This window comes from Euprymna scolopes, chromosome 21, assembly GCF_053919585.1.
Source record: "Euprymna scolopes isolate OS-2025 chromosome 21, ASM5391958v1, whole genome shotgun sequence".
NCBI classification, from domain to species: domain Eukaryota; kingdom Metazoa; phylum Mollusca; class Cephalopoda; order Sepiida; family Sepiolidae; genus Euprymna; species Euprymna scolopes.
In genome coordinates this window covers 86,207,041-86,228,568 of record NC_136502.1, presented here as the reverse complement: position 1 = coordinate 86,228,568, position 21,528 = coordinate 86,207,041, and the positions used below count along the sequence as shown (strand labels likewise).

General features: G+C 36.9%; 1 protein-coding gene across 7 annotated transcripts in view; it reads right to left on the bottom strand.

Annotated features, from left to right (window-relative positions):
* LOC145242534 (protocadherin-17-like) overlaps window positions 1-21,528 on the bottom strand; it is a 218,990-nt gene that overhangs the window by 65,091 nt on the left and 132,371 nt on the right. For all 7 annotated transcript variants that reach the window (XM_080105617.1, XM_080105611.1, XM_080105613.1 and 4 more), the window contains exon 2: window positions 14,455-16,935. In XM_080105617.1, coding sequence (XP_079961743.1) covers window positions 14,455-16,857 — 2,403 coding nt within the window. In that variant the 5' untranslated portion in view covers window positions 16,858-16,935. The remainder of the gene's footprint in view (window positions 1-14,454; window positions 16,936-21,528) is intronic.

Here is a 21,528-nt window from a genome sequence, read left to right as displayed (position 1 = left end):
CTCAAAGTCTCGGGCCAGCACCTGACAGTCCACAGAGGAAACGAAATGCGTCTCCTGAATCGCAGCGACATCCACTCCCAGGGACAAGAGGTCGTGCCGGAGGCGAGCCGCCCGGCCCGATGATCTCAAGCCCCTCGCATTCAGACTAGCCAAATTCAAAGCCATGGTACCTACCTTAAGGTGTGTTACACTCAGCTCCGAAGTCAGCCGGGGAAAGGACACCGACGTTGTGTGCAATGCTCAAGGTGGTCAGGTTTTTCATGTCCTGACCTTCTCTCACAATGCCGCCGACATCCAAAGGGTAGGTCAATTTAAGGGCCCTATAGAGTGACGGATGGACCAACACTGGGACCCTTCCCTTGCATTGTTTTGACAGTTCATCAAGAGAAGGGTCATTTTTTTTAACCAGTTCAATTCCCGGAAACGCCCCTTCAGCGGCCTGCAGCCTTGTCCACAAGTTGGTCTTGCAGGCCTCTGGAGTTCTGACAAAGGTTATTAGGAGTGGGGCGTCCGGGAAATTTGAGGGGATATTTACATCTTTCCCCTCTATCTGTTTGTAATCGAGCAGAGGTTTTAAGTTTTTCCTCTGCCGATGGGAAATGTCTGTGGCCACAGATAGAGGGTCTACATAACATAGTTCCTCAGGGGCAAGGACCTTTGGTCTGCAAGAGGCAGAGGAGTCTCTCCTCTCCCTCGGTTCATTCTTTTCATTTTCTTTTTGGGGTAGTGGCTCAGTTTGCCTTGGTGTGGGGACGGGTGTTTGTGTGGTGCCTGGTGTTGGTGTTGGTGTTGGTGCAGTGTTTGGTGTTGGTGCGGTGTCTGGTGTTGGTGTTGGTGCGGTGTCTGGTGTTGGTGTGGTGTCTCGTGTTGGTGCGGTGTCTGGTGTTAGTGCGGTGTCTGGTGTTGGTGCGGTGTCTGGTGTTGTTGCAGTGTGTGGTTTGGGGGTGGAAGTGGATTTTGTTGTTAGGGGTGGTGTATGTTCACAGGGAGTGGGGGCCACCTTTTCTTCCTCTTTTCTTCTTTTGTTTTTCTTTTTCATTCTTTCGAATGAACCGGGGAGAGGTGAGGTTGAGTTCCTCTCCCTCTCACTTGCGGATTCATCCTCAGAGGAGCAGTCTTTTCTCCGCTTGATCCCCGTCTCGATTGGTGTGGGGACCGTTGGTTGTGTCTGCTCCTCTATTTGCTGCTGCAGCTGTTTTTGTTGTTGCTGCTCTCGCTGGTGTCGTTGCTGCTGCTGCTTCTGCTGCACTTGCTGATTTTGCTGTTGCAGTAGTTGCTGCTGCAGTTGTTTCCGCGGCATTGGCTGCGGTGGCTGTTGTTGTTTCTGCATTTGCAGAGGCTCCTGCCTCGATTTTTGGGCTGGTGGTGGGACGGTGGCAGAAGGGATTAAGTGTTTCCGCTTTTGTCTCACTACCGTGCTCCATTCTTCCCCCTTGGCCTCCTGGGTGGTTTGAGTTTTCCTTGGAGCTGGGGTTGGTGCTGCAGTTGCAGGGGTTGTTGCCGCCTGTTTTGGTGCGGGCGTTGTCTCAGTGGATGTGACCGCCTTTTGGGTTATTGGATTAGGGGTTACCCTTTGGGGGCAACTCCTAGCCATGTGGCCCTGCTTTTGGCAGAACCAACAGTGTGGACGACGGCCCTCCACCACTACCGTTATGCTGGCGTCTTTGTATGTCAGCAGCGGTGGTATTGCCTGAAAACCTTTCCTCTTCAGCCTCATTGCTATTGTGTAGCAGCCCAGGTGAGTCCCAGTTTTTGACCGTATTGGGGTCACCTGTTCTACCTCACCGTACTGGCTGAAGAGGCATCCTAATACTTCCGCAGGTATTTGGGTTGGCACATTAAATACCTGCACCCGAGTCCTTCTCTTGCCCTGGTATTCAGGTGTTAGTTTGACTCTCCCATGCTTTATTTCTTGGAGGGAGAGTCTCTCTGCATCTTCCTTGGTGGGTAGGAGGATGTCCCACATGGCGTAGCTCCTCTGGTACAGGTATAATACCGGGATATTTAGCTTATGTAGGAGCCCTGCCATGTCTTCCTTTTTCATCCCTAGGAGGCGGTTTTCCGGCATATCCGAGATGATGAGGGAGAGCACTCTGTCTTCGATTGCCTCCCAAGCGCCTGGCACTGGTTTAATTTCTGCCCCCTCTATGTATTGTCTGTACTTGGTCAAGTACAAGTCTTTATACTCTTGAGGGGACAGTTGCTTCTCTACAGTCTTCCCCCATGCCAACCCTCTTGTTGGTGTTGGATCTTTGGTGAGGTTGGACTGTTTTTGCTGTTCCTTGGCGGAAGGGTTGCTATTTTGAGGGGCATTTCCCTTTCCGCTTTCCTTTGGGACCGACTCTCCCTGCTCTATACTTCTTCCAGGAAATACTTCCCTTTTTGGGGAGTCGGCCTCCTGGGGAGCATTGTCCTTGGGAGCTTTTGCCCCTTTTGTTTTGGGGAGGTTTAGGCTGTATGCCCCCTCGTTTTCTTGATTTGCTCCCCTTTTGGGGCAGTAGCCCTCCTGGGGAGCACTGTCTCTCTTATCGTCCTTTGGGGCTACTGCCTCTTGATTTTTGTTGTCAGAGCGGGATGCCCTGTCCAACATTGTTTTTTCTCCCCTTTGTGGGGAGTCGCCCTCTTGGGGAGCTGCTGGTGAGTTTTCTCCCTTCTGGGGGGCGTCCTTCGGTTTCGTGTCCGGGCGGTATGCCCCGTTGCTTTTTGCTTCCCCTGTTGGGGAGCCGTCCTCTTGGGGAGCAGTTTTTCTTGTGGTAGCCTCCTGGCTGGGGGTATCTGTATTGGTGGTCCCCGGGCTGGGGGTGTCCATTTTTGAAAAAAGCTCTCTCTCTTCTGTATAATTCACCAAAATGAGTGACGTGGAGTCGGCGTCCAAATTGGGAGCCGACTTTGGCGCCAAAAAGAAGTGGCGCCAAAGGCGGCAAGAGGGGAGATAGAACTGAGAGAGGGAGTGGGAGGTTAGTGGAGGGAAGAGAGAAAGTGTTTCCGACCCTCCCTCGCGGGAAGGTCGTAAATTATCAGCTCGGATCCCCCCCCGTGGGGGAGGGGGGAGAGCAGAGAAAGACAGACAAAGTGGGGGTGCGGACAGAACGCTACCCAACAAGCTCTCCGGGCACGAGAATGTGTCGCCAGAACACGACTGCCTATCGCTGTGTATGTATCAGAGAACAGATACTACACTTTGATCTTGACACCAAAAGGCCAAGAAAATAATAGTAGATGTACCAGCTCAGACCTGGAAACAATACTCCATGCATAAGCGAATGGTGGCTACTCTCAGTTATGAGTATTTTTTTAGCACAGTAGAGGGAGCCCACGTTCTTTATAATAACTTTGGCAATGTCTTCAATGCATTTGTTCCAAGTCATGTTTCCTGTGAATGCCAAGTCAAAGAGTTTGAATGATAAGCTCTCAGGTAGGGTGTTTTTAGTCATGCCATGTGTTGATTTAAAAGCTTTAAAATAATTTTGCAATATCAATGTCTACGTTCTCTTTTATTTTCAATATTCATTACGTACAGTATTTCTGCATGTGTGTCTGTATGTGTGTATGTGTGTGTGAGTGTCTGCGTGTCCGTATAAAAGTAAAAAAGCTACACAGAATACATTTATAAACTTTACTTCATCAGATTCAGGAATGACCCCCAATCTGGTTTTGATATAAAAAAAAATAATGCAATATTCATTCTTTTTTATAAACAGTGACCAAATTAATGTAGAGGTTGTTAAGAAAAAACCATGTTATTCCAGTTTTATTGATAGTGGTTCTACAAACAACACCGAAACTAGGTCCAATAGCCAGTCAACTGCTGATTATTTTTTGTTCTTGATTGTTTGATTCTTTTTTTGTCTTTCTATTGCAGACAGGAGTGAGGGGGATGCATAAATAGTTAAAAAATCATGTGACTAAATATGTGTTAGGAAAGAAAGAGAGAGTGATAGAGAGAGTGCAACGGAGATAGTAAATGAGAGGAAGATAGAGAAAGAGAGAGAGAAAGAGAAAGGGAGCGAGAGGAAGAGAACGAAAGATGCAACAAAGAGAGGGAGAAAGAGAGAGAGAGCGAGAGAGCGAGAGAGCGAGAGAGAGAGAGAGAGAGAGAGAGAGCGAGAGAGCGAGCGAGAGAATGAGAGAAAGATAGAGGGGGAGAAAGCGAAAGTTTTTAAGAGAATGATGTTACACTTTTTTAAAACTATTCCATTTTGTTATCCATGTTTCTTAACAATAATATATATATATATATATATATATATATATATATATATATATATATATATATATATATATTGACCTTCGTATCTCAATTACATTGACCTTTAGTAATTACTAGTGATAAGACGATTACGATATTTTTCCCAATTCCGATACAATTCCCGATTTCGATTCCGATTCTTTAGAAATTTCTGAATATTTTACTATAAAGTTTTTATTTTTTCACGATCGCATTAAAAAACACACGTTAAATGTGCATATATTTTCTCAAACGCTAAACACACAATTGTGTGTGTGTGGGGGGGGTGATCTGTACATTTTAGCTTTACCGATAGTTCAAAATCAATAAATTTATTTTACTAGCAGTTCAGCCCAGCTTTGCTCGGGCCCTATGCACTTTCAGAACTTTATGTTCATATGTATATATATATTTATTAAAAAGTTTGACTCATTTCCGGATAACCTACATCGCAAATTTCAAGTGTTTAGACCCAAAATTGTCGGAAGAGTTTGGTAGAGTTTGCGAAGGTTCACTTTTTCAACTTTGACCTCTTGGCAGCCAACTTTTCGCTCCAAAACTGATTAAAAAGCTTGCTGCATGTCTGAATACCCTTTATGTAAAATTTCAAGTGTTTAGACCTAAAATTGGCTGAATAGTTTGCTAGAGACCGCAAAGGTCAAATCTTTTGAACTTTGACCCCTTGGCAGCCAAATTCTCGGCCAAAGGCCGATTAAAAAGCTTTCTCTATCTCTGAATACACTTTATGTAAAATTTCAAATGTTTAGACTAAAACTTGGCTGAATAATTTGGTAGAGACCGCAGAGGTCAACTTTTTAAAAATTTGACCCCAATTTTGACCCCTTAACATTTAATGTTTTGGGATCAAATCAAATTAAAGTTTGATCCATGTCCAAGTAAACTACATCTACAATTTCTAGTATTTAGGTCCAAAATTGGCGGATGAGTTTGGCACAGTTTTCAAAGGTCAAATCGTTGAACTTTGACCCCTTGACAGCAAAATTTCTGGCCAAAAACCGATTAAAAAGATTTTGCCAAATCTCAATACCCCTCATGTCAAATCTTGAGTCTGTAGACTGAAAACTAAGAGAGTAGTTGGGTAACGAAATGTACACACACAGACACACACACAGACAGATATTTCACTTTCATAGATATATATAGATTATTATTAACGGCAGGGGAAGATTTTGTTTAAACAAAATCAAATAAAAATATATAATTAAAACAATCGTTTTTGGTATCACAAAATAGGCACAACTTTAAAAGGATATTTCAAAATGAAATCCAAACTCAACGGAGAAAAGTAGAAACATGGTAGTTTCATCCAAATATAAACTAGTGATGGATCGATTCCAATATTTTTCCCGATTCCGATACAATTACTGATTCCGATTCTTTAGAAATCTTTAAATATTTAACTATAAATTTGTTATTTTTTCACGGCCACCATAAAAACACGGATGTTAAATGTATATATATATTTTCTTAAACATAAAGATACACTTGTGTGGGGATGAGATGTATATATTTTGATTTTAGTTTTAGTTTAAAATGAATAAATATTCATTATTGTAGTATTACTACCAGCAGTGGAAGATTTTGGTTTAAACAAAATTAAATTAAAAAAAAAAATTATTAAAGAATCATTTTTGGCATCGAAAAATAGGTACAAATTTTTCCGATTTCAATACCGATTCTAATACTCCAAAATGTTCCGACTTTTTTGATACCCGATTCCAATACCAATTAATCGTCTCAATATTAAACTTACTTTCAAAATATTTGTTCAAATTCCACAAAAATCAGGGAACTAAGGCACATTGTTATGCTTTTTTCACTTCTGTGCGTTTTATAGCAATTTCAAAATTAAAAAATATTGACCTGCAATAAAGCGATACACAGGGCTTAGTAATTACATCTAGTTATCACCGGTTTATGTATCGTGTTTCAATGAATGATTTTTATTACAACGTAGAATCTTTTTTTTTTTTTTTTTTAGAGAATTGGTATTTAATCTTTTTTTTTTTTAGAGAATTGGTATTTAATCTTTTTTTTTTTAGAGAATTGGGTATTTTGCTGTGGTTCAGTCTAGTTAACGCGAGTATTAGAACAAGAATTGAATGCCTATCAAAGACTTAAAAATGCTACTTGCTGTGTCCGTTACCGTAACCCACTCAGCATTATAAGATGAGGATCAAGGGTAATCGTAGCTATCATGATGTGCGTTTGTGAGGTGCTAAGACATAAATATGCAGAAATAATTGGATGTAAACGATTCTATGCAGATCAACAATACTAAATGTTTTATTAATAATTTACAATCACACACACACACACACACACACACACACACACACACACACACACACACACACACACACACACACACACACACACACACGACTGTAATAACTTTTAAATACGATTCTAAAAATAGCACGGTAATATAAGTGTATAAGCAAAATATTTATTAATAACATCAAAGATGTATGTATCGGACTACTTTTCTCATCTTGAGTGTGATTTTCACAACGTTTGCAAGGGGTCAAAGTTCAACGATTTGACCTTTAGAAACTGTACCGAACTGTACCACAATGACCCGTGGCACAGTGGTTAGAGTACCGGGAAAATCAATTGTAAAAGTGATATTCTCCTGAAGGTTGAAGGTTAAATCCTCAGTGTGGGGGACCGAAATATACATTTACGAATTACTTAGGCCTAAACTTTGTGAAAATCACACTCAAGATGAGAACAGTAGTCCGATGAATAATAATACATATAACCAATCCTCATCTGAAAAATTCAGAAACGTAACATCAAAGATGTATTTAATGTAAAATAAGATGAATTGTAACCTAGCGCACGCACGCACGCATGCGCACACACACGTATACAAACAAAAAACATGACTGTAATAACTTGTAAATACAATTTGAAAAAAGCAGCACGCTAATGTAAGTGCATAAGAAAAGCTTTGATTATTAACATGTACGATAAATCGAATGTATAATATAAATAATTATGTACTTAATGAAAAATAAAACACCGTTAAAGCATGTCTGTTAGTGACCATGTTTTAATGTTAGTAAGTGATCATTTATTTAGTAAATTTGATCATTTTTCAGCGCTCAGCTAATCAGAATGGACGGATTTTGGTTAGGGAGATGTTATCATTTAACAATCTGAAAAGGAAAAGCTTATCTTATGTGTATATGTTTATGATCCAGTTACGATGCGTGTAACCACATTATCTGTAGAAAGTGTTGATTTCTTCCCGGTGTTGACTGGTGGTGATAGAAGGACTAAATATCTAGAGGGAAAAATAGGAACTCCTGCCTCTAAGGATGTTGCGATTGTGATGGTGTTGCTCCTAGGATTCAATGCAGCATTTTATTATAACGACTAAATGTATCTAAAATAGTGTTCTAAAGTTACATAAGATAGTGGCTAATAGTCTAGACATATTAAATTTGTATGTGGCATCCTACGGTACGTTAGTCCAGAGGGTAATTTCTGCAATCATTTTATTATATAGGAGATATAGTCTTTAGCTGAATATTCTTTTTAATTTGACAAACTTCTCATGTTTTTTCTTTATGTATTGTATTCAAGATTTTAATAAACTTATTGTGAGATTTTCATCCATATTTTTCCGTTTTGCCATTTTTCCTATTTATCTGTTTTTGCTATTTTCATAATTGCCATTTTTACCATTGCCATTTTTACCTTTGCCATTTTTAATGTTGTCATTTTTTTACTGTTGCTACTTTTTCTGTTGCCCTTTTTACTTAAATTCAGACCATAGCCATGTCCCAGTGCAACTGGGACCTTCAATTGAAGGCGATGTGAATTTTCTAAAATAATAGCAGTTAAAATAGAGGGAAAATTCCGCTTGACAATTATTGATAAATTCTCATAAATACTGCTGCTGATGATAATAATAATGCCACTACTTAACCATCAGCTTTATGTCTTCAGATTGAGGAATGGCTTGTATTTTTTTTCTGTTAAATTTATTTTTTTTTTTCTCCTTTAAAAATGTGCAGGTTTGCCAAAAAATCACGACAGTCAGGAAGACTGACCAATGTCGCACGGCGACAGATATGTGAAGTGGATAGAAATGGCAAATAAGGTTTCGGCTCTTCTTCTGAAGGAGAGATGAATCGGTCCGTCTTGGCAGTTGGCTTGGTGAACTTCAGGGATCCAATTGAAACTCAAAGCCGGTTTGCATTGCTCGAGTTGAGCATTTGGTGTTGCTGGACACTGGCCAACGCCCCTTCTTACTGTCCGAACATCACTCGGAGGATCAGTAGTCACTCACCTCTATCACTCCCACCTTGCTATTCCCGGTGACAACATCAAAAGCACGAAAAGTGCAAAAAAAAAAGAGCTGCTTCTTCTTCTTCTTCTTCTTCTTCTTCTTCTTCTTCTTCTTCTTCCTCTTCTTCTTCTTCTTCTTCTTCTTCTTCTTCTTCACTCAATTCTCCCTCTATTTATTTCTCCTTCCCTCTTCTTTCTCATTTTTCTCTTTAAATGACCAGTTATTTATTTATTTTTTTTTGCCAATCACAAAATACCACGAGTTAAAAACCCTTATGGCAAGGTGGAGAAGTTTGCTAAAAAGTCTAAGATTATTGACTGGAGTCTTTGATCCTCTAAAAGACTGTCATAGTTGGTTATGATTCATTCTGACAGGAATTTTGGACAGGAAGAAATATGGGAAACGTGATTCTGTCATGAGGTTGATTTCGGTCAAGGAGACTAAAGTCAAATTAGATGTACATTTGCACATAAATCGAAAGATGCTCTCATACACACACATACACACATACATACATAGTAAAAGTAAATGCGTATGAATGAAGATGGTGCACCTTAATTTTAAAGCAGCTTCAATTTGTTGTTGACATTCGTTTTCTTGATTATTTCTAGAATTAATTACTCACAGGAGAGACCACGGGAAGGTTGCGAACATTCATAAATGAAACTGATACTATAAAATTGACTGAATTCGAACTTGCTACATCAAGATCGTCAGCGTTTGTCATTATCGATTTCAGCATCGCCACTTGCACGTCAGATACTAGCAATGGCTCCAGCGTTATCTGGGAGAGATTTTAAAGTTTGGGGCAATTTTTAACTTACTTTTCTCACTTTGTTTGGAACCCCTTTTGATTCTTTCATAATCGAAAGGATTCATACTCCAATGTAATTTTTAAAAGTATTGTTATGGAGACAAATGAGTGAAAAGAAAAAATTCATAACTATTTGAGGGCTGGAAATAGTATTAATTTTAACTGGATAAGATACAGAACAAGAGACTTTGATGGTTTGGTCACGTTGAAAGAATGGATTACAGTTCTTGGCTTAGTTGATGAAGAATTGTTAAAATAGCAGGTTCCATTTAAAAGGGAAAATGCAAGGAAAATATAGGAGGAAGTTATAAGAATAGACTTGAGAGAAATAGGGAGATATAAAGACCTGTCCAGAGATAGATTATTTTAGAAGTCAATTTCATAAAGACGTCCTACGAATGCCATCTTTATGATGATGATGAGGATGTTGGTGGTGATAATGATGATGATGATGGTGGTGGTGATGATAATGTTGATGATGATTATAATGCTGATGGTGGTGGTGAGGAGGATGATGATTATAATGGTAATGGTGGTGGTGAGGATGATGATGATGATGATGATGATGATGGTGGTGGTGGTGGTGGTGATGAAGGTGGGGATTATGTTGATGATGATTATAAAGTTGATGGTAGTGGCAGTGATAATGATGATGATTATGATCTTGATTGTGGTGATGATGATGATGATGGTGATGATAATGATGATGACGACGACGATTATGATGATAATAATGATGGTGATGTTGATGCTGATAAAGGTTATGATAATGATGATGATTTTCTTCATTTCATTCAATCGAGGCAAACGCTTAAACACAAATTAATAATTAAATAATATATAATAAATAGATAATTAAATTTAGTAAACACATTCTGGAAAAGTTGAGAAATCCACAAAACGTCTGCTCCCATCCATGAATCTCATATTATATTACATTTTCTGAAGACGTTAGTGCCAATGTTATTCTCATGTTGAATAAATAGTGAATGTTAAGGTAATGGTTACATTGGTTTCATAATAACGATACCCCCCCCCCAAAAAAAAAAGAAAAAATGGCACTTCTCTATGATTCTACCTAGATTAAATATGGCTAACAAGAAATAAAAAGCAACAAATCTATATGGTGCATTTACTTTGGAAGGAAATACCAGTCACAAAAATTTATGGAAATTCATCCAGTTGTTTTGTTTTTATAAACTAAATTTAACTTTTAGCCATATGTGGAATATCATCGACATTGTCATGATATTCAGGGGAGATAATTCCCCCTTTTTTTTTGCATTTAAACAAAACAATTGAGTTCTCTCCAAAAAGTTAGAAGCACATTTCTTGACTTCACAATGATGCCAATAATTTCTGCGATATTCGTAAATTTTCTTATGTTTAAGAAACTTTCAATGATTATAATTCAGTAGCTAATTGAGCAAAATTACAAAAAACTTTGCACTATTTTTTTTATATATGATAAGGATATGATTAAAAAAAATGTAAGGTTCTACTTATAGACACTAACGATAGGAAGTGACCAATTAAATGCAGTCACGTTCTTCTAGCAACCAATCAGAAACCAGAGTTGCCCCATAAAAATATTGAATCTTTTAGCATTCCCGCACATAATTTTTCCATGTCCATATAAAAAAGATCTTTTTCTCTTTGTCTGCAAAATTTTAAAGTCCGAAACTACCCACCGAAAACTCTTCATCTGCAGGACTTGTACAGAATAGCTACCCACCGGAAACTCTTCTGAAATTAAACATGGCTTTCAATTCAAGATAAATGTGGTATCATTGTTTATGTTTTATAATTTATGTATAATAAAAAAAAATGTTTACGATGAACACTATAATTAAATTTTAACACAAATTTAAAGTAAAATCTAATGCGGTAAGCACAAATTTGAAATTTATAATGTGACACAATAATAAAGGCGCTCTTGAGGTAACTTGAGCTTCCCACATTGAAAAAGCCTTTTATCTAAGCTTCTTTGTTCTCGAAGGGCGACAAGTATAATTGAAAAAGGTGTTATGGAAAACATATCAAATATAACAATCTTTCTCTGGAATTAAGCTGACACATTGTTGACAAAATAGATAAGACTGCCGAGTTAAAAACGTCAGATCAATGTTGACTGACACCGGCTGCTCTAAAGGTTAAAATTCAGAACAATTTGTTGAAATTTAATAATATATGTATTCATGTCCCTCTATATCTATCTCTTTTTCTCCCCCCTTTCTTCTTCGTCACCTTTGTTTCCCTTTCGTTTTCGTCGTCATGAAAAAAGATTTGTTTTAATGCAGTTGAAATTGGAACTCAGTCTCAAGCAGTTAGAATAAAGACCCCTTTGGCAACAGGTCACGTGCTTCAACTCCCGAGTTCTTAAAAATTCCCATTCTTAAGTATTAAAATAATAAAAACAATTTAAATAAAAAGATGCGCTGTTAATGTATTTCAATCCATATAATTAATTCTCAGGAGAAAATTAATAATGATGAAACCCCTATCATTAATGATGCAGAGAACTCAAATAACAGACGTATCAACCTCTCCATTAAGGAGGATAAAAACATTTTCTTTAATCTATATATCTATAACATTTAATTTTTTTTCTCGCTCTGACATTGATATTAAAAGCCTACTTTTCTTATTTTAAAATCATTAAAATGAACTTTTTAATATACTCAGTCATGGATATGTGAGCGACTACACGAAGATAAATTAATATGCATATCTCTTTGAAAAACGAGCGTTACTTATCCATTCTTATTAGACGATTGATTTCATTTCACTATTCTAATCTATTTATGCATCGTTTTTACATTGTGCAAAATTGTGTAGAATTTAAGATAAAAACGTTCTAGCACACAGAGAGACTTATATATATATATATATATATATATATATATATATATATATATATAAAGTGACCTCAATGTGCGTGTGTGTGCAAAGTCTCTACCAAACTCCTCTCTGAATAGTTGGTCTACAGAGTTGAAATTTGAAAGCCTTTAAAATTTGATTCTGATTAGCTTTTAATTCCATCCACTCTATATTGGTTTCTAGTTGTTTGGAGTAAGGTCCAAGGTATTACTCAGTCACACTTATAGCACAATAAAAAAATTTCATTTAGATTATTTAGATTTTCGGACTACTATCTTCAACTCTGTTGTTATTTATATATCTGACTTCCGATCTCATTCAGTTGCATATTTTCGAACTAGGGAATCTTTATGCAAAACGCAAGGACACTTTTCTACCTGGTCATGGCCGCCCGGACAAGAACAATATACCTTCATTAATTAAATAAAGTATTCAATTTAGAATTCAGTATAGCTTCCTGAGTTTGACATTAAGATTTCCGAGTTTAAAAAGATACACCCGAACAAGGTCAGAGGTTATAGTAGCTGAAGCACTGTAAAAAGTTAACGATCAATTGTTAAAAATAACGATCAATTGTTAAAAATAACGATCAATTGTTAAAAATAAGAGTCAATTGTAAAAAATGATAATAATTGTTAAAAATAACGATCAATTGTTAAAATAAACGATCAGTTGTTAAAAATAACGATAAATTGTTAAAATAAACAATCAGTTGTTAAAAATAACGATCAATTGTTAAAAATAACGATGAGTTGTTAAAAATAACGATCAATTGTTAAAAATAACGATCGATTGTAAACAATAACGATCAGTTGTTAAAAATGACGATCAACTGTAAAAACGACGATCAATTGTTAAAAACAACGATCAGTTGTTAAAAATAACGACCAATTGTTAAAAATAACGACCAATTGTAAAAATGACGATCAATTGTTAAAAATAACGATCATTTGTTAAAAATAACGATCAATTGTTAAAAATGTCGATCAATTGTTAAAAATGATAATAATTGTTAAAAATAACGATGAATTGTTAAAAATAACGATCAATTGTTAACAATGAAGATCAATTATTAAAAATGAGGGTCAATTGTTAAAAATAGCGATAAAAATAACGATCAATTTTTAAAAAATAACGATCAATTATTAAAAATAACGATCAGTTGTTAAAAAAAGGATCGGTTGTTAAAAATAGCGACTAATTGTTCAAAATAATGATCAGTTGTTAAAAATAAGGATCAATTATTAAAAATAACGACCAGTTGATAAAAATAACGATCAATTGTTCAAAATAACGATCAATTGTTAAAAATGACGATCAATTGTTAAAAATAATGATCATTTGTTAAAACTGACCTTCAATTTTTAACATAACGATCCGTTGTTAAAAATAACAATCAATTGTTTAAATGACGATCAATTGTTAAAAATAACGACTAATTGTTAAAAATGACGATCAATTGTTAAAAATAACGATCAATTATTAAAAATAACGATCAGTTGTTAAAAATAACTATCAATTGTTAAAAATAATGATCAATAGTCCGAATAATCCAGGTGATACAAATTATCAATTCCTCATCTAAAAAAATCGAAGACATAAAAGGTTTTAGTTTCAAAGAAAACAGAAGACTGTCACATCGTCTTGGGGAGGCTCATTGACTACTGTACGATCATTTTTACTCTTATCCTCGAGTGGCCTCAGGGCCTTGATAAGGTGTGACTACTTTTTCAAAAAAGACAAGCAAAAAGAAACTATGATATTGTCAAGAACATTTTGCGACAAGACAGAGATAAAGGAGATGGGTAGAAAGTAGTAGTTTTTAGCAGAGAAAAAGCGGAGGCGATTTTTTCTGCCCCGGAAAAAAAAATCTCATCTAAAAAAAAATCTGAACGCATAAGCATTTTTAGTTTCAAAGAAAACAAGACTGTCACGTCTATGAGGACATTTTAGACAAAGCAAAGATAAAGAAGGTTGGTAGTGAAGTAGCAGTTGTTAGCAGAGAAAAACGGAGGCGATGTTGGTAGAATTTCTATTTTTCCTGTTTAGAAAAAGCAAAAACAAAAAACAAAACAAAACAAAAAAACAAAAAAAACAAAAAAAAAACGCAGCTGAACCAATAAAGCAGAGAAAGAATAAAGAAATGGCCAATAGTGTCACGAGACAATAACAAAAAGAAAAACAGAAAACCGTTTTTTTGGTACTAACCTGATATATGACATCTTTATCTTTCGATGAACGCGTTCCTGAGGTAGAGCCCTTTTGACTTCTGTCCAGCTGATCACCAGGGTAAATCCCTCGCCTTGATTTAGTCTGATGTGACGTTCGGCCAATGTCCGAATCCGTCATCCGATCAACTGGTACATCAGCCCACGACGAGTCCAAATGCGATGTGCACATCAAATGTCTTTGTTCGCTAACGTGTTTCTTGCAGGCATTGGCCGCCTGCGCCTTTTTGTTTCGACACCGGACAAAACAGATCGCCATGACGGCCGTGATGGGCACGGACACGGTCATCGACACAAGGACGATCACAATCATCAAAAACATATGGACTTTGTCCTCGTCCTGCTGATCACTGCCGTTCAGCATTTCATAGGTCTTGTTGCTCACGGTTAGAACGAGCGAGAGGTTTGTTGTTCGGTTAAGCATAGGAGTGCCGTTGTCTTTAACGATGAACTCGAGATTGTAGACCCCAGCGTCTTTCAACGTGACGTCACGGCTGAACGATAACAAGCCCGTGTAGCGGTTGAGCGTGAACAACTTTTTCTCGTTGCCGTGGAGAATTTCATACTTGAGGAAAGCGTTTTCACGACTGTCTCTGTCGGAAGCTCTTAGAGTGGTGATGTTCCTGGAATCGTGCAGATAGTTGAGCAGCTTCAAAGTGTACGGGTTTATGCTGGGGAACGTGAAATACGGAGCGTTGTCATTCTCGTCTTTCACTTCGACAATCACGTTCGCTGTGTTATTCCGAGACGGCACCCCTTTGTCTTTAACAAAAACCTTGAACTTGTACACGTCCTGAAACTCGTGGTCAAGCGATACAAGCGTAAGAATCAACCCGTTGTCTGTTATATGGAAAGGAAGGAAGTGTTTCTTGTCGGTTACTAAAGAATAAGACAACTGACCACTAAGACCGAGATCAAGATCCGTGGCATTGATATAGCCGACCTCGTATTTAGACTTTTGATTCTCATGAATCAAAAACTTAAATGTCCTCTTGGAAAATTCCGGCCTTTCATCGTTAACATCCATCACTTGGACGGAAAAGTTAGTTTCGCTGTGCAATGGTGGCGATCCTTTATCTTGGCAAGCGATTGTGACATCGTGATGGTTCTTTATCTCTCGGTCCAACGAGGTTTTAACGATCACTTTGTACTTCTTTGTTCCCAAACTCTGAAGCTGGAACTTATCATGATAGAGCTCGCAGTGCACCTCCCCGTTTTGCCCGACGTCAAGATCTGTCACCTTGACATAAGCGATGAAACTACCGACCTCTATATCTTCTGAAATGGTGGCAACGTTGCCGGTTGAATCCGAGACAAAGTTTACGTCGATGACTGGAGCGTTGTTCTGTTGATTGATCACATTAACAATGACTTTCACCGCGGAGCTCAAGGGCGGATTTCCGTGATCAGTGGCTTCGACGTACAAGTAATACGTCAATGGTTGACCAACCATGAAAGACTTGTAAAGGAAAATCTCGCCCGTCTTCTCGTTTAGATTGAAAAGCGACTTGGCCACATCCGATGTCTGGGAGCTGAAATGGTAGTAAATCTCACCGTTCTGGTCCTTGTCTAGGTCTGTCGCAGACAAAATCGCTATTGGCGCCACCACGTCATGTTCATTGTTGACTGTAATGTTGTAGACGTTTTGTAAAAAATTTGGCACATTGTCATTAACATCCGTGATAGAAATATAAACATCCAAAACGCTCTGTTTAGGTGGGTATCCACCATCTTCCGCGACCACTTGCACAACGTAAGAATCTTTCACTTCCCTGTCAAGCACATCCTCCAAAACTATGCTCAGTTTTGAAGACCCAGCCACGCTTTTTAAAACAGACAGCGTAAAAGGATCATACACGTCCTTTTTGAGTTGGTAATTGACTTGTGAATTAACGTCGCCGACATCCCTGTCTATTGCGTTTGGGATGGACCTCCTGGCGCCTTTCCGGTCGTCTTCGGAAAACTCTATCCTCACCTGGGAACTGGGGAATTCGGGTTTATGGTCATTGATATCCTTGACCACAACTTTAATTTCTAAGATCTTAATGAAGGACTCCCTCTTTCGTACGGCAACGTCGACTGTTTTAAAGCATTCCGTATTGCGTCTGCACACCGACTCGGCGTCCAGCGTCTGGGCCGTATAAAGTTTCCCCGTCTTTTTTGACACTTGGAACAATTGGGCAGTACTAATCACGTCCTCTTGTATTTGGCTGAATCGTATTAAATTTTGGTCTTGGGGTGAAATACTGTCCATTAAGTGAGTATCTGCTGCTATATCTCCGACGTAGGTTCCTGGGCTTTTTCCCTCTTCTACGTAATAAGTAAAATCAATGCATAGGCACACGTGCAAGGTTGACATCAGCAGACCCAGCGTTAAAATCATGTTCTGATATCTGCTGAGAGGAACGAAAGAAGGAATATTCCTTTTCTTTATGGATGCGCAAAATGGCTTTAATTTAATCTGAAAAAAAAGAAGAAAAAGAAATCTATTCAAAATGATTTAAATACAAATGAAATAATAAAACAATTCCGTCATAATTCTGCTTGATTTTCTATCCTCCCATACATATAAAAATAGCAAACTATAAATTATTGTTCTGAACTTTTGAGATTAGGATTAATTATTCGCATTATTTGGATTCTTCAAACTACTTGAGCGTTGCTTTTACAATGTTTTGGTCGATGTAACTTCCGACTTTTTTTTTCAGGTGTATCTTGTCGGACTCTGAGATCTTTCTGTCAAACTCTGGAATCTTTCTGCCAAACTCGGGAATCTTCATGGAATTTCTTCTGGAGATTGAAGTTTCAATCCCCAGTGCGGGCGACACTAAAATACAATCGTGAATTATTTAGGACTGTTATGGCTGACAGAACGAAAGCATGTTAACACGTAGATTAAATAAAATAATAATAACTGATACAAAATTTGATGCACATTCCTGAGTTCGCCAGAAAGATTCCCGAATTCGACAAAATGATTCCCGAATTCGACAAGATACACCTGAAGGAGGTCGAAAGCTACTCAAGATGAGAACAGTAATTATAAGAATCCAAATAATATATCTATATATAATAAAATAGATACGATTATTCTCATACAGAAAAAAAACACTGGTGCTACACATTAATCCAAAATAGCCATGCTACCTGCCTACACCTAATGCATGTTTTCCGAGCATTACCTATCGATGTCATCCAATATACTAAATTCTTGCAATAACTCCGAGAGACACTCTTCCAAACAAGCCATAGTTTAAAGTAATAGCACAATATTTCCCTACTCATTCTTATATTCTCCTTCTATCCCAGTTTACATCATTGCTAAATTTTTCAAAGGGTTCAATTATTGAACGCGTTCGTGATTATTTCATTTTATCATTACGATTAATTAACAGTCATCCAATACTCATTCAATATGGAAATAATGAACGCTCTCGGATTTTTACCTGCAGGTAATTTGATTGGCTGCTGAGAGTCGTTTCAAGGATTAACAGATTGCTTTTTCGAACAATTTTAAAATGATTCTGTTCAATATGACATGGATTTCCAAACTGCTTACCGCCAACGATACAAACAAATCTATTAGTTTCTTTAATAAAAGCCACTATAGAATTGTTCGTTTTCAGTGAATACATAACATTTGACACTGGCTAGATTTAATAATTCTTTAACGCCGGTAAGTACATAAAGATTATTTTAACTGGCCAGCAGCCAGTTTTACGCTTGCATATGATGTAAACACCTTTGGCTCACATATAAAACATGAAAAAAATAAAGCCAGGTTTCAAATTGCTTTCGTCTTTTTTCTGGCCGCCTCTTCTTGATCTTCTTCAACGATTTCATACGTGATGTTTAATGGATACAAAATAGTTTAAATCAAGAAGTTTTCAGAAGTATAATTTTCGACTCGACAGTTTAAATGCTTCAAAATCCAAGCTTTCTCAAAATATTACATTAAAACATTTAAAAACAGATCAAAGCAGATTACGTCAATGGATTTTCATGATTACTTTACACGTAATATGGGCAAGATTTTCACATCAGATTTCGCAGGTTTTTACATTCATTAAAGGGACGTAATCAGGCGTATTAAAACGATTTTGAACAGACAAATATAAATAAATATATATAGACTAATTTCTCTAAAGAAAATATATAGTTTAACAATTTCTGCGCAAATAAACATATTTAACTGAACCCCCCCAATAAATTTATTATCTTAGCTGCAAAAACGAATTTAAAGGTATTTATTTGTAATAAAAATACATCCATATGCGTAAATAAACGTAAACAATAGATTTAAAGTCAATACTGAAAAGAAACATGTCGGAACTTTTATGAACTGGGACAAGAATGAGTCTATCAGCGTCTACTTGTGCTTTCGGTTTAACTTTATGCAGATTCGAATCAGTTAAAATGATGGCTTGCATTCATACTTTTATCAGTTAACAAATGGGTACTTATGCAAAAATGGACCATGCTGAAAAAAAATAACATTATTATTTATGAACGTAGTCTTCACATGAGAGGAACCTAAAAATTGAACAAATAATAAAAACCGTGTACAGTTAATTTTACCTTGACCATTATATATAAAGTATAGCCCGGTCCGTATTCTGCATAATTACAAAAGCAGATTATAATATAATATCTACATCAACGCAGCAAATCAGTATTGAATAGAATGAAGAATACGGTGTCAGTGACCATCAGTGCCGTCAGGTGATAGGAATCACCTTAAAAGAGCACTATCCCTTACTTACTGCCAGTAACAGTTATAACCGCCACTGGATGACAGTGCTCAACAATTGAAAACAGACGATTTTATTTCAGAGTAGTCTAACGAACGCCGACAATGGTCATGACTGACAATGACCGATTGTTAAAGAGGCAGCCCGTGCCCACCAAACACTTCAAAATGCCCCAAAACACCATTACACACCAGTGACCAACAGTGCTCGCTACTGGCATCCACTGACACACAATTTAATTTTAGAGTAGTCAAATTTTGGCTGATATTGGTCATGGTCGTCAGTAACCGAAAGTGATCGTCATGAACTGACAGTAACATTTGTAAAGGCAAGTAACCGCCTTAAAACAACACTAGTAACCATCAAATGACAGTCAGAGGATACCACTGCCAAACAATACGCGACAATAAATGCCAGATGATTTCATTTTAGCCACTGCTGCCAGAGCCCACAATTTTTCAGAGCTGACAGTGGTTACCAGTAGCAACCGCCATCATCTCTGCATTAATAATTTTTAGCTGTTTATAATTTACGTGACTCACATATGATAATGCACTAGATAATGATAGGTTAATTTGTTTTCAGGGAAGGGTATCTTATACCGAATCTGTTCTGGCTTTGAGTTATACTTCCATTGGGCATTTCCGGTACAAGGGTCCTGCTAGTGTATAATAATTATGTTTCTAATATTTGGAGGAAATAAAAAGTATTTTTGGTAGACGTATATGATATGTCATCTACATTTTTATCATATTCAATTATTTAAAAATAAATCTTCTAAAGATTATCGATTAAGCTTCAAATTTTCAATAAATTCTAATGTATCTAAGCCAGTTTCTTTCTCGATTTTTGTAATCGATAGTTTTCTTCCTTTAAAATCAAGAGCTGATTTTGGTATGATTGTTATGTTGGTGGATCCTGGCAGAAATTGTAATTTAATTCCTTTCGGAAATTAGTCTATTTGGATCCGAATTCTTTTCAAATGACAGCCATCTTAAAATAAAAAATGTGACACTGTATTCGTACATACAGAGTTACTTTCCTTTAATTGAAAAGAAAATTGAAAATAAACACATACTGAGCGACGCCAGGTATGTACAGTATATATGATATATTAACAAATATTTAGTTATGGTAGACATCCTCATTTGCTATTAAGTTTTAGAGAATTAAGATCCGGACAGAACTTATGAGATAATCTGATGTATTAAGAATGATGATGATGATGATGATGACCCCAAATGTTACAAACGGTTTAATTAGGATAGAAGTTGCTAACCTGCAAATCGCTACTTTCAAATTCTGATAGGATGATAAAGACTTTAAGGTTATTGCAACCGCTTTACTTCATCTTCTTGTCAATCGTGTAAATACTTTTAAAGGTAGCCATCTTGAAAATTAATGACTACATGCTGTAAGCCATTAAGGACAAAGGCAAACTTGACTTGCACTAATTGCAATATACAGTGAAGTGTTTGTCACGTTCTTCGTTTAAGAAATACTACAGGCTTCACTTGAGCATCCACTGATCTGAAAATCCCAACCAAATCTCTACCGGTCATCTTCTAACATATAAAGCAAAGTATGTTTTCCCCATTTCACCGACGTTAATAGCTTTCTTAACCAAAGGCACATAACAAAATCTTTCTTTCGTCAGTGATGTATGGCAAGTTTGTTCTAAAAAATAAAAATTGTATTTCCGACTAGTTTAATATTTTATCCTGATTAATATTTTTGATTAGTTCTCAATAAAGAAATGACTATTTACTCTTACAGGTAGCTATGTCACCGATAACACCGGAAGAAATTTAATAGGACAAATTTTTAGAGGTTCAGCGTGAAAAAGAAGAGGAAAAAGAAAGCTTGATTTATCCTTTTTCTTTTCTCTTTCCTTTCTTTCGTTACTTTTTAATGACTATAAAGGAACAAAGAGAAAGAGAACGAGAGAGAGAGAGAAGGAGAGAAAGAGATAGATAGATAGATAGATAGATAGATAGAGAGAGAGAGAGAGAGAGAGAGAGAGAGAGTGGTGAAAGAGAAAGTCGATACCTTTTCCTTAATACTAGAATATAAATATATTTTATAAGTTTATATGCTTCGTTATAGAAATAGGTTTTCCAGACCATATACATACAAACAGATACATAATAGCATATATGTGCATATATTGGTAGAACATTCCGTTCTCATAGACCCTCTAGTTGGAGTATTAGTAATCGTTTGGTTTGGTTTTCTTATGTAACGCTGCTTTACGATAATACTTCTCATAGGTATATATCAACATTCCAATTATAAGCGTGCTA